This window comes from Amblyomma americanum, chromosome 3 (genome assembly GCF_052857255.1).
Source record: "Amblyomma americanum isolate KBUSLIRL-KWMA chromosome 3, ASM5285725v1, whole genome shotgun sequence".
NCBI classification, from domain to species: domain Eukaryota; kingdom Metazoa; phylum Arthropoda; class Arachnida; order Ixodida; family Ixodidae; genus Amblyomma; species Amblyomma americanum.
This window is the reverse complement of record NC_135499.1, coordinates 146,600,695-146,614,081: the sequence shown is the minus strand read 5'-3', so window position 1 is coordinate 146,614,081 and position 13,387 is coordinate 146,600,695. Positions and strand designations below refer to the sequence as shown.

The following is a 13,387-nucleotide window of genomic DNA, read 5'->3' as shown; positions in this document are numbered from 1 at the left end:
CCAAACAATGCGGAAAAGATTTCGGCTACTTTCGTGAAATTGCCATCAACGGATCGGATGTGTGTTGCGAAGTTTTTTACGTGCTTAGGACAACGCAAATACGGACTACATTCTGCAAGCACTAATAGAAAAGGAGCTGCTCAGACCTTGCGCTAAGAAACGCTGATCGACATTTTTATGATGTGAAAGTGTCGGTAAATGATACTTTCCTGGATTATAAGTTTTTTCCCCACATTCTTTCGAAAAAATTATTAGTGGAAGTTTTACTGTACTTTTATGCTAAGAAATTGCAGCCTCACAGCTTTGCATCAAAAACAGTTTAATTCTTTGTAAACAGCATATTTATACACAGACAATCTGAGATAACAGCGCCAGTATCGATTTTGCTTAGGAACAATTTTTTTTCTCTACATAAATGACTAGACCTTATTCTTAATGATACACCAACACTTTGGCTTAGAACTTGCAGTAGGGAAAGGTAGGATAAACATTTTGTGATTTCTTGAATGGCAGCATAAAAAAAAGTAATTTTAACGACACTTATTTGGCCATCATTTTAACATCCATGTTTATGCTTATATACGCACTAAAAAGCACTAACCAAACAGGACAAAAGCAATAATAACAAGCTACTGTTCTACATTTTCAGTTAAAGGCAAAGCGCTGTATAAAAACGTGAGTGATATACAAGAAAAGTCTCGACTGCATATTCAGCATGGGGCTTGTACCCTCTAACATGCACTGCTCTTTCCATACTGGAAATAAGATCCTTGCTGACTTGACTGTAGAAATGACGTTCAAGGAAAAACAAAGTGTAAAAGAAACTGAAGGACTAGCCAGACACACCCTAGACTTCACCATCAATTCAGCTGCTCTTCTCAGATTGGCAGTGGGTTGTGTAATGAACTTCAGACTGAGCTCGCAGTGTCTCGGCAGCCTGAAAGAGAGAAACACGCCATCCCTACACATTCCACGAAAACAAAAATGTGCATGTGCACTACAGCAGTCCCCAGGTGCTCCCTTTTCTGCTCCTGTACTAAATACCGATGACTAGGAAATTGCGAAACATTCCACCACATTTGTGCATGAACCGAATGCCAGCCGCGTCAACTAGCAATGATTAAATGACACATGCTGCCGTAATTCGTTATGACTGCTTGTTTTGCTCAAGATTTCGAGCCTAGGAACCTTATGTGTGCTGTGAAGAGGTGCGCAGAGGATGTAAAATAAAAAAATGCCCAACACTGTCAATTCTAAGCACAGCTGAACACCACTAGGACCAAGGATATAATATCATACTTGAGCAAGCAGCGCTGACAGGTGCATAAAACGAAAAAATGCAAGAAACAAGCATGATCTCTAGTCCATTATGCAATATTGTTACCGTGGTCATACCTGCTCTGGTGTCAAGTCTCTCTGTGGTAGAGCCAGCATCTCGTAACCAACCATGAACTTCTTCACGGTGGCTGAGCGAAGCAGCGGGGGCAAGTATGCAGCATGCAGCTGCCAGTGTGACACATCCTCACTGAGGCACTTGCCAGTAGGTGCACCTGGCAGAACACAAGCAGTTGTGAGGGACAATGTGAACTAAACAAGGAACAGATGTTGTTTCTAATATACGTAAATTGCTGCCAAATATAAAATGAAGAACTCGTGGAGTAAAATGCACTTCTTTGGACAATAATTTAGTGACAATAAATGGGCACTCCTTGCACTGAGGCAAGCATGTTACTGTAACTCACGGATGTACTGCGCTTTCCCCAGCAGCAGTGAAAAGCTCGAGTTTCCCAAACTGCGTTAATTTCAACAGCTCATAAGCTGTGTGGTAAGCGTCAGCGAAATGAGTGGAAACAGTGCATGAAATCATGTACATTCTCGCAAAACAAAGATTCGCTGCAATATTCTGAACTGAACTATCTTAGCAACAGCTGTTGCAGTCGAAGTATTATACACTTTCCCTGTCACCGAACTTACCTACACTTGGCAGCCTAATGACGAAATTGCTCTCCATGAGATAAATGCACGTGTTCTTGTCATAGCATACTTGTATATAATAACACGGTTGACAAATTTGCAGGCAAAATCTTACCGTGCCAGCCCATGGAATATGGAAACGATGTGTTGAACAGGTTGTCATACTTTGTTAGCAGCATCCTCATGACAGCTGCCAGATCTGCAAATTAAATATTTGAAATGAAAAGCCAAGCAACTGTCTGTTGTGCTCACATTTTCTTTTTTACTTTCAAATGCTGCATACTGGTGCTATGTACTGTATTGACTCGCATCATTGACGCACCTCTTCCCCAAAATATATGAGAATTGGAGGTAGCATTCATTACATAGGTTAATATATTAGTAAAGAATTTATAGCTTGGCACTCAGGATAGCAGGTGTTTTCATTATGCGACTACGTCCATTAATGAGTAAATGTGGTGCGCAGCAGACAATGTGAACAACTCACTACTGCAACTCATGATAACAAAGTCAAGGTGGAAAGCTAAACAATGGTCACAAAGTATTAAAGTATTGCAGTATTCTCCATCTTCATCTTATTCCTGCCTCTTATAGTTCCTATACATGAACTAGCTTTGCGGCAAGGTTCACAATCCGCTTTTGGGGCAGCCAAAGGTGCACTGATAAAGTTGCCAAGCTGTGGCACTGCATCAACTACCTGCACAGTAAAAAATGTGTTAGACGAGTTCAGACATGAAAGAATATAGCTGCAGGACTACAACAACAAAGCAATGAAAGTGCTCCTAGTAAGCGAAGTTTTTTTATTGTATTGCCAGAGAGCTGAAATTTATACAAAGGTAGTGCCATGTACAATGACAAACACTGCACTGCTCACTGTTCATAATTCATGCTTGTACCTGCTCTCCATGAATAGATTTGGAGGTTCGCAGTGAAAGGGGGGGGGGGGGGGGGGTACCAAGAGATTTTAAAGAGAAATTAGAGTAGTGACTGACCACTCAAAACCAACATTTTTCAGTGCAGCATTTGTGATACATTCAGATTTATGTCATCAAATAATTTGTTCACAGAGGGATACAGGTAGAGAAGTATGCTAACCACAGAGGAAGGAAAAAGGAGGAGATGGCCTAACAATACTTTTCATCAATCTGGAACAGGGAATCCAGTCAAAGCATGCTCCTTTCTCCGTTTACTCTTCCTTCGGTTTTTCTTTTACTGCACATACCAACTTTTGCTAGAAGTTTATCTTGTGTGTCTTTTCTACTGGTACCTCTCTGCTAGACTATGTTGCAATGGCAGCAATATTTCTGCTGCTAACTTTCTAATATATTCACAGTGCAAAAAAAAAAAAAATAATAATATCCTGTGACTTCTAGCTCAGTTCTCTCAATATTCCTGGATTGGATTTTGGGGCTTATCCCTTTATAACGGGTGGACCTTACACCAAAGTCCTAGCCAAAGTCCTGGCATGGGTACAGCCTCTCTACTTGCATCCATTTTACGTGGTGCTACACCACATTTGTCTTATCACCTGACTTCTCTGCAACGTTGAGCTCGTACAGCCTGGTCACGTGACGTTTTGGCACAAGCATGGTCTCGTACGGCCAGACAGCCCAAAATGGCACCAGTGCAACCCAGTGGTGAGACTCCAGAACAATGCGTTCCTGAGGGATAGGCAGTTTATAAGAGAGTGCACAGTCATCTCACAATGAGCTCAGGTCATGAAACGCGCAAACCCAGGTCAGAAAGGCACTCACTTTCTTATCCAGTTCTTGGAACACATAGTCGATAAGAAGTGGTCTTCCTGTCTTTTCGAAGTATGCCCTCTGACACTTGTCCTTTACGCTTGGCTCATTTGGCATGAATGAGCTGGCCCAAATCTATGCAAGAAAATGAGGCAGCTGCAACTATTACATGCATGAAAAGAAACCGCCAATTATACAGACGCTTGTCTTAGCTGGATTCAATGACATTTGCATACATATGGAAAACATGACATCACATGACAGGAGATTCAGGCACAATGTAAGACTTCAAAAGAGTTACAAAGATCCAAAATTAATTTATTCATTGTCGCTTGAAAATCTTCAAAAAAGTTGCGAGGTTAATTTGCATAAAAACACCTAGCTCACGAGTGCAGGCTGACAAGTTACTCTTCCTTGGAATCAGTAAAGCATGTGGACAAATTCTTGGGCACAAACAGCCATCACACAAATTTTAGAGGAACTGATTAGGTGCACGAAGCCAGTGGTACAAATCGGTCATTTTTCCAAGTAATGTATATAACTGATGCACAGGTTAGTCTGAAACCAGATCACTATATTTATGTCAAAAGCACTCCATTTCAACATGATTTTGAATCAAAGATTGTCATCCCATAGTGCTTTGAACTATGTACAACACGCAAAGTTCAAAGAGTTCACGACCAATTTTGGTCAGCATACCAAGACCCTGGATAAACTGGCCCTTCTCCCTGGTATTGCGTGCCAATTTAAACAAACTGGCTTGGCACAGGTAGGCAAGCCACGACACAGAGTATGGAGCACATTTCAAGGCCAAACAGGAATGATGATTTATTGAAAAATCAAATGCGGTTTTTATGTATTGTTTGAACAGGAATGCCAGAAATGACGCATAATTTATCTGAATTGCAATTTCTAACTTTTTTTTGTCCACGTGATAGTCTAATACATGTCAAAAGACTTCTTAAGTTACCTGGCAGTGAGGATGAGGGTTGGAGCAGCCCATAATTTCTCCTTTGTTTTCAAAGACCTAGAAATAGGGTGCACAAGTGAGACATTCGTGCACAGTGAAAGGCAAACAAAGAACCACAGCTGGAAAATGTAGAAAGAACGAGCCGCAAGTACAAACAATCAAATAGAACATAAGTGTAGAGAGTTGCATTTTCCAATACAAGAAATATGGGAGTGCAGATATGATTTCTTTCCAGCTTCCTTCCATTATCAAGAAATGGCTAGCCGTTGTGCTGGTGAGGCTAATGAGGAAAGAAAACTTGTCATAAGTCAAGAGAATGATATGAATCTTTGTCTGCAAGCAAAATCTAGCCAGATTTTTACCGGTACCCTTTGAACAACCATGACAACAACCTCTGTACAGTCTGCCTACAGACTTCCTTCTGGCATTATACACTGCAAACCTCCCCACATCAGAGTGTTTCAGTGGCTACAAAAAATATGATAAGTTCATATGTTATTAGTTCACTCTCTAGATGGCCACAACCCAAAATCAGATGCCTAAATTATGGTTGATGAGCACCTCTGCCAACTGCAAGTTAAAGTGTGCCTTGAACTTCCAATGACAAACCATGTGGACAGCACTGAGACATTTCACTACATGTATTGATACTGAAGTCGCACGCAGTCGCTACACTCCTTGTGGGCTCACCTGCACCCACGTGTAAGTTTTGCTTAGCTGCTCCGTCTGCACAGCCCACTCATCAATCACCTTCTCCACTTCAGACTGGCTCATCAAGGGCAGAGTCACATTGGAGCATGGATGGAAGCACATCACTCGGCAGGTGCCCTTGGCCTCAGCCATGCGGAACAGGCCAGATTCATCCGCATTTTCCTGAGATTCTACAAGTTCAAGACAAAGGAAAATTGGTGGACAGCACACAAACTCGGGGGTCAGTGCACCAAGACACTCGTTGTAGCTTCGTTTATGCAACACAAACCTGGTTTTCATTAAAGTAAGTTTCTTCAGGGCATAAACAAAGTTACAAGTGAGTGAAATTAAGCCCCAATCAGTGCCTTGCTTGCACATTTTCACACTGTCTTATGAAACCTAAAAGATGATAAAGATGATAAAGATGAGAAAGAGATATTGCAAAGCTTGTTACGCATATAATTGACTTTGAAAGGCACGTAGAAATTGGTGTATGTCTCAGTTTTAAGCACTGTCCCTCCACATAGAGTCATCTATATATTCTATATACTCAATAAGCAACAGGTAACTACAGGAAAATATAGCGCATCCTGAAGTTACACTGGGGTGCACTGCTTTTTGTACTTGTAAGTCTACAGCACATGAAGCATACAGGCTCTGGCACGCATTGGATTAATGGCACAGCAATTTAATAAAGCAGATGGTTGGTCCATTTGGTTCGGCGTTCTTGACGGAAGGCACAGCACAAAACCAAGACGGAAGAGCTGCACGAAAGACTGACATTTGCACTAAGAACTGCGTGTTTACTGGAAAATGGTCACAATAAATTTTTCACCGAAAAAGAAAGCCAACAGAAGGACAGGGAAGAGAACTCACAGATGTGTTAGCGTCACACATGCTTTCCCAATAAATGATCAGTTGTAGTTTAGGTAGACCACTTACGTCTGTTTGTCTTCTGCATCTTAGTTATGCGAATGTGCCTCCCACAAAAGAATGGCGATTAATTACAGCGTCCGAGGTACGTCGTTTTGGTGGCTCTTACTGTGCTGAGTCAGGGACATAACAGCACAAGCATGACGTACCAGGACTTGGGGCATCCTCTAGAAGAGCTGGAAAGTCATTTTGGAACGTGAACGTCGAATCATACACCGGATTAACCTGAAAACAGATCAGTAACGACAAACTCGTTGGAAAATTGCAAAATAAGTCAAGCGCGAATCCGGCTGTTAACACCAAAAGCCTTGTTATATCAGGTCAGTGTTTTATAAACGGCGACTACCTCGCCATTGGCCCTTCTTGCTCCCGGGCAAAGTGGATTGCTTGGATCAAGCGTGCGGGTAGCCGACATTTCAGTGGCGTTTTCAGTTTTTCCCAGCCAGGGTCGAAGCGTTCTTTGTGGAGATACGAGGACCCATTCATCTTTGAGCGGGTTGTATCGAATATGGGGGTGCTCTGCGGAGAGAAAATCGACGTAAGCATCTGCACACCTCCCAACGTGAAACGTCAAATCGTGCAAAAAACAACAATCAATGCTCTGTTCAAGAAGCCATACTCTTGGCGACGAACGTCATCCTTGGTCGTGGTGGCCGTTACACTCGAACAGTTCGTGGTATCTATGGGCACGAGATGAGAAATCCTTTATCAGCGATTGTATGAATAGACATGCACTACTCTCACATGTTATCGAAGATGTCACCTGCGGCAAGTACAAAATTGAATACAGCGATGAACACGTGACGAATGCATCAAGGCGTTGCTTATTCGCAGATAAACACGAAAACAGCGTGTACACCTCATCGTCTGCTCAAGCCATTGATCATTGGCTCAAGCTGAGGCAGCTGAGGTGTGCGATTCTAACAAAATGAAAGCTTTTGATTGCAAGTACAAATAAATAAATTTTGTGTAATGAATTAGTAACAATCAGAAGCGTTTGTGCTGTTTGCCTCATGCGTTTTAACATCAAAAATGAACGAGCGACGCCTCCTTAGTGGGCGAAAGCATTGCGTAGTCTAGCAACCAGGCAGTATCGGCCATGTTGAATATTTTTCTCGCCATTGACGCGTGCAGCAACCGGGTGGCCGGAAAACGCTCTTGGACAGCTTTCAGTGAATTTCACTGAACGTGCCGCTGCATAACTGTCATTATGGCTCCGAACATAACAGTGAAAGTGCACCCTGTCGTCTTATTCTCAATCGTTGACTCATATGAGCGAAGAAACGATGGCGCGGAGCGCGTCATCGGCACCTTGCTCGGCTCTTACGAGAAAGGAGGCGTCGAAGTGACCAACTGCTTTTGTGTGCCCCACAATGAGTCTCAGGACGAGGTCGCGGTCGATCTGGAATTCGCCAAGAACATGTTTGAACTGCACAAGAAGGTGAACCCTTCCGAAGTTATCGTTGGCTGGTACGCGACCGGACCTGACGTGACCAGTCATTCGGTTCTCATCCATGACTACTACAGTCGTGAGGCCGCAAACCCGGTCCATTTGACTCTGGATACGCTGATGGCAGACAACAAGATCAACATCAAAGCGTACACAAGCACGCCTTTCGGAGTGCCAGGTATAGTGTAAAACGTCATACCGCGTCATTTTGCATGACAGCGTTGGAAGCTCAGTCATGATGGTGCGACATCTGCTGCTTAACAAGGAAACGTGCTGATTTGCATTTTGCTTACCTTGAACCTGGATGTTTCAATAACCGCTCAGGCTTTACGTGCGTTCTACCAGGTATAAGAGGTACTACTATGCGAGAGAGTAGGGTAGTGGGGAATGCTAGAAACCGCAATGACTTGTTCTTTTGTGTTTATGCCAGCTGTGCTAAACTAGCAGCTGCAAAAAACAGGTGGCCTTTTCCCTTGCGTACTACAGAGGGATTGGGAAGTTGCGCAGTAATATCCCTCCCTGCACACTTTGAGCGCTGCTCTTAGTTTCATGGTAACTTGTATGCCTTTCAGCATACAAGAGAGGATTGGATGGGACACACGAGAAATTTAATGTAATGAAGCTAGCTTGAAGTGTCATACGGAAGGACTGTTTAGTAGTAGCAGCACTAAAATATGGTTTGCTGGCTTTAGGGCATACCACTTGCCAACCCCTGAAACAAAGTGGAACGATGCACTGAAATTTTCTTTTGCAGTGTGGTAGACATTCACTGATTGAATGGCTAGTCAGGGATGTGTTGGTGTAGGCAACAAAACGAATTTATTGCTTTGATGTATCTTAATGATGACCTAGGTCATCAATTCTTCACTTGAATCACATCCAGAGGACTGCTTCATGATTTCTCTGTCTGACCTCACTTTTCACAATTTTCTTGCATATTGTACAGCTGAAATTGATTCCACCAAAAATTTATTTTTTAGAATGCAGAAGCATCTTCTAATCTCATTTGCTGATTGCTAATTTTGTCACTGTTTTCCGTTATGAAGCAAGTGGTGCCTCACATGGCCATTATCCGACCGAAATGGTGTAAGTGTTGTTTCATTGCAAATGCTTGTTTTGTTTCTACTGCAGGAAAGAATGTAGGCACCATGTTCACGCCATGCAAAGTGGAAACCGTTGGCTACGAGGCAGAGATGGTGGGTCTCAAGTTGACACAGGGCACCAAACACAGCAAGCAGCGGAGTGTTGAGTGCACAGCTGACTTTGATGCAGTAGGCCAGGCTTGCCGTGAGATGCGCGAGATGCTTGAAGTGGTGATCAGCTACGTGGATGACGTGCTGACTGGCAAGACTCCACCGGACAACCACGTGGGACGCATGCTGCTTGACATCATGCAGAGCGTGCCGCAGATGGAGAATGACAAGTTCCAGAATATGCTGAACAGCAACATGAAAGACCTGCTGATGGTCGTCTACCTTTCGCAGCTTACGAAGACACAACTTGCACTTAACGAAAAGCTGAGCCTGCTCTAGACCTTTAAACCACTTGGGCCTTTTGTTTCAAGTAAAATAAACAAATTTGCACACAGCTGCTCATCGCCCAAAGACCCTTTGCCAGTCTCCTCCTTTTTCTATGATTTTTACTTTCGTCACTTTAGATTATGGCACTTATGTTGCGAATAAAAGTGAAAGTTCGATATTCTTCCAGGTTTACTGCAGCAGTGGTGTAGTGGTTTGAGTATCCACGTTGTGTGCGGGAGGTGCGGGGGTTTCTACCCTGTGCCGCCCCCCCAGCTTTCCACAAGCATTTCTGTGTCCTGGTGCTCGGCCTTTCTGGAGCTTGGGAGAAAGAGGTCCTTGACCCCACCTCATGCAAGCCAAACATGTTAACCATGGCACTTTTTGGCCAAGCTGCCCTATGCCTTGAACATACTTTCTGAATTTAGACTGTCTAATGTCATGTGAAGTGTTGCTCTTGGGTTACTGCTGCGGTGGGTAGGAGGTGCCTGAAATTCCAAGATGCCAGAACAGGAGGACGACAAAACCAGGAGTGGTGCACAACAATGACTCCTATGGTCTCTGCCAGCTGGCCTGTCTGGTACTGTAATGGGGTATTTTTTGTGACTAACAGAAGGGCCAAATGACAGGTGCTGTTGCTTGAGAGAACCTAATAGCAGTAGGATCTCATTTAATTCAAACTTGCGTTAAGTTCAACTGACTTGATTGTCCTGTCTGATGTACGTTTTAGTGAGCGCCAGTTAATTGGGACGATGAGCATTTGAAATGGTTTGACGAACAGGCCACGCGGCTAACCTGCCCCAGCCAGTGGTGAGCGTTCACGTGATTGTCGAGCGCGCAGTGAACGCTCGAGTTGCCATTCCAGACATTAGAGACCTTTAGAATAGGGTGACGCTATTGGCTAGGGGAGTAGTGGAGGGTCAGTGCACAGGAAATTAGCCGGAGGGAGGGGCATTATTGTCTTCGCGCTGGCCCCCTGCTATTCCCTTAGGCCCCTAACCGATGGCGCCAACCTATTCTAAATGTCTCCATCAAGCATAGTGCGTACCGCTCGCCACTACTGCGCAGGACACCAAAAGCGGTGTCTGCCAACGCGAACGCCTGCCGTGTCGGGATCAGTCGGCGCATGCGCAGTGGTGGCGGTAAGCGCTATGCTGAATCTTTCTGAAGTGTTGGATAGTTTCAGAATTGCGTATACCGCAAATGCGCATGCACAGATGGCCCCGACGGACCAAGTGCACCTGTAGCAGGCCCGTTTTTTCTGCATGTTTCATCTATTATTATTATTGTTTCATCCCAGGGGGCCAATTTGTGGAAAGACTCCCCACCCACCTTTTCTGGCCGGGAAAGTTTAAATAGGAAAACCATGCCCATTTTTTCGATAAATTCACGTTGCAAATGGGGACGCCTTTTCAAGAATTAGCCACAAATCCGTCCCTGTCCCTTAGGCTCCCTTTTTACAGCGAGAGCTGCACCTGCGACTTTGTGGTCACTGATTTTTGTTTGCATCTTTTCTTCTTACAAACGATCTTTTTGACATTGGTGTACATGGAGCGCCCTGTGGTAATTGCCTGCGAATGCAAAATAATTTAAAATTGAATTTCTTTTTGACGCTGTTTCGGTTTTGGTTTCATCAACCGAACGATGGCTGTGACGTGTAGTTGATCACCTTAAGTCAAGTGAGGCACGAAAAAAAGCAATATAACTGCTGATACGTTGTTTGTTGTAGTTCTGAGCTCTTGAAGCAAGCTGGTCTAAGTGCTATAGTGAGTTAAAACTACATATCGGCATTGGTGTTGCAGTTTTTCTATGCCTCTCGTGACCTAAAGTTCAGGTGCACATTGAAAGTTGAAAGATGAAAGTTTATTAAGGAATCCAAACAAAGTTACAAGCGTATACAGCAAGAGGCCCCATGGTACAAGACCGTAGGTGGGACCTCCCATGAAAATAAATTTCAGTAAGGAACAAAATAGGAAATACACGACACATTAATTAGCGATCGACGCAGAGAATAAATAGATACATAGTGCAATATGAGTTACCGAAATATTTAAATACAAACAATATAATGCAGGAGAATGTACAATAAAACACTCACAGACGCCGCGATACATATATAGGATCAATAACACAAAAAATCACACAATGGCGTTGCAGACATTGTTGGGCTGATGACACTGAAACAGCACGAGAGAATAAATTCAATCATAAATATTATTGAATGATCGTAGGTGAGTACCATGCAGCGATCCATGCATTCAGATGTATAGCGCATCATTTGAAAGAAGAAAACACAATAAAATTAGGTGTCTCATGGTCTGTCAACAAATCGTGATTTTACGTTGCAGGTGGTAGCCTCAACTTTGTTACGCATATTTAAAAAAGGAGGGCACTCTGCTGCACTTAGAAGTAGATTATTTGGCTCAGGTGTTCATGACAACACAAAAGAGTGATGGAGCAAGTTGATGTGCTCTCCTGGAAAGGTTGTTTCACAGCCCACAGAAGTCAACAGAAAACACATAGGAGGGGCCTTACCTGCGACGTCGGTCACGGTGTCCGTTGCTGACGCGTGACATCACGTGACCACCCCCTGCACGTGTCCCCGCTGCACAAGAAGAGTAAGCTATAGTAGGCTGCTGCTGCTGCTGCTGTTGCTGATAGGAAGAAAGAAAAGGAAAGTGCACGGGCCTGCCTGCTGGCTCAAGCCGAGCCACGCTCGCTGCCGCGTGCTGAAAGTAGGAGAGTTAAAGGATAGGAGAGCAAAGATAGAAAGAAAAGGCGCGCGCTAATATGCCCCGGGCCGATCCCGGAGGCAGTGCAATACCGGGCCGATCTGTGCCAGAGTGCTTCAAGCTAAGCACTCCGCTATATTCCAAAAATATGTTTAATATCTTGGGTCCAATGACCCGCAGCAGATAATAAATCAGGTAGCGCTTAACACTGGGCCACGGTCCGCTGCGTATTGTATTACTCCACCACCCAGTCACAAAATTAAACGAAATCAGCTTTTAAATGTTTGACCCTATTAAAAGAGCCAGGAATCAGAATTCTAGAGCTTGTAACTTTTTTTCTCGTTGTTAGCTTCTTGTTTAGGCGAAAGAAAGAGCAGTTTTAGCAACGGACTACTTTTTTTTTTCTCATGGAGGAATTCTGTGCGCCGGTCCTGAATGTGGGTGGAGCTTTATTGCGACTTACGTTGTATCCGACTATAAAAGAAAAATTGAAACGCTGTGCCGAAACCCGGGATCGAACCAGGGACCTTTAGATCTTCAGTCTAACGCTCTCCCAACTGAGCTATTTCGGCGCGATGAAAGCGCTGTACAGTACTATTAAGGAAGGGGTGAAAGGGCCGGGTAGGAGTTCAAGAGCATAACATTTACACTCTTGTATGGATTTAATGATTTACGCAGCAAGCCTAAGCGTTCTAAAATTGTCAACGTTTGCGTTATGCAACGTAGTTCGCAGCTCGAGGCTCGAGCGCTCTCACTGTATACTGAAGACATGGAACAGAGCTTGTGCGTCGGCTTTGGCGTTATAAGGGTAAGGAGATGCATGGTAGCACCCACTAAAAAGAATATCCATAGGTTCCAATTGGGCTTTTCAATTAGGCTTTCCAACTGGAAAATTCAGTTGTGTATCTGGAACCAATCGGGAGCTCCAATTGGAATGTCTGCCCTGGCAAAGTGCAGTGCAAGGCAACCGTGTCGTCAGCCGCACAAAGTCCGTGACGTCATCTCAAGCGATAGCGTGCTGCCTATCGCCCGCGGCGTCACCATGAGAGAATACATAAACGATGCTCGTAAAATAAAACAGGGTCATTTTGCTTGTGTTACTGAGCTGTTGAATCGAAGCACAACAGTGGCGACGAGGTTTACGCAGTATAGGGCGGTGCCCTTGAGTATCGGCTACTGAGACTTGACAGCAAAGGCGATCCGATGGCGCGGGGACAAGCGCCTGCCTTCACCGAGGACGATTGGGGCTGGTCAGCCAACAGGGTACGCTTGGAAGCGTATTTTGAAGCGCGATAAATCACAGATACGACAAAGCAACGAGCTCTGCTGGTCGCCGCTGTATCCAACAGCGCTGTCAAGGTTCTTCAAGGACGGTGCCA

The 13,387-nt window shown here is 44.2% G+C and overlaps 2 protein-coding genes and 1 non-coding gene across 5 annotated transcripts; 1 reads left to right on the top strand and 2 right to left on the bottom strand.

Annotated features, from left to right (window-relative positions):
• Positions 1–302: 302 nt before the first annotated feature.
• Galt (Galactose-1-phosphate uridylyltransferase) lies at positions 303–8,163 on the bottom strand. 3 transcript variants are annotated; one of them, XM_077658215.1, is made up of 11 exons: positions 8,053–8,163; positions 6,929–6,989; positions 6,656–6,828; positions 6,459–6,534; positions 5,377–5,567; positions 4,687–4,743; positions 3,729–3,851; positions 3,503–3,635; positions 2,090–2,173; positions 1,396–1,550; positions 303–937 (listed from the first exon to the last, which is right to left on the bottom strand). In XM_077658215.1, the coding sequence occupies exons 2-11, from the start codon at positions 6,945–6,947 to the stop codon at positions 866–868; spliced, it is 1,083 nt and encodes a 360-aa protein (XP_077514341.1). In that variant the 5' UTR covers positions 6,948–6,989; positions 8,053–8,163; the 3' UTR covers positions 303–865. The 3 variants fall into 3 exon arrangements, with proteins under 3 accessions (XP_077514341.1, XP_077514338.1, XP_077514339.1); XM_077658212.1 differs by lacking the exon at positions 8,053–8,163 and adding an exon at positions 7,054–7,207; XM_077658213.1 differs by lacking the exon at positions 8,053–8,163 and adding an exon at positions 7,073–7,195.
• Positions 7,396–9,365, top strand: eIF3f1 (eukaryotic translation initiation factor 3 subunit f1). Its single transcript, XM_077658216.1, has 2 exons — positions 7,396–7,937; positions 8,891–9,365. Exons 1-2 carry the CDS (start codon positions 7,520–7,522, stop codon positions 9,289–9,291), a joined length of 819 nt encoding a protein of 272 aa, XP_077514342.1. The 5' UTR covers positions 7,396–7,519; the 3' UTR covers positions 9,292–9,365.
• A 3,142-nt stretch (positions 9,366–12,507) lies between these two features.
• Positions 12,508–12,580, bottom strand: TRNAF-GAA (transfer RNA phenylalanine (anticodon GAA)). The gene has a single exon. It is a non-coding gene; the product is annotated as a tRNA-Phe (tRNA).
• Positions 12,581–13,387: the final 807 nt, after the last annotated feature.

Bases quoted from the DNA above. Each gene is read 5' to 3' on its own strand.
- Galt (XM_077658215.1), bottom strand. The intron at 5,568-6,458 runs GTACGTCATGCT...TTGAACTTGTAG, and splicing joins AGAGGATGCCCCAAGTCCTG to AATCTCAGGAAAATGCGGAT. The intron at 2,174-3,502 runs GTGATAAGACAA...TTTAATTTGCAG, and splicing joins CAACGTTGCAGAGAAGTCAG to ATCTGGCAGCTGTCATGAGG.
- eIF3f1 (XM_077658216.1), top strand. From the start codon at position 7,520: ATGGCTCCGAACATAACAGTGAAAGTGCACCCTGTCGTCTTATTCTCA. The intron at 7,938-8,890 runs GTATAGTGTAAA...TTTCTACTGCAG, and splicing joins CACGCCTTTCGGAGTGCCAG to GAAAGAATGTAGGCACCATG.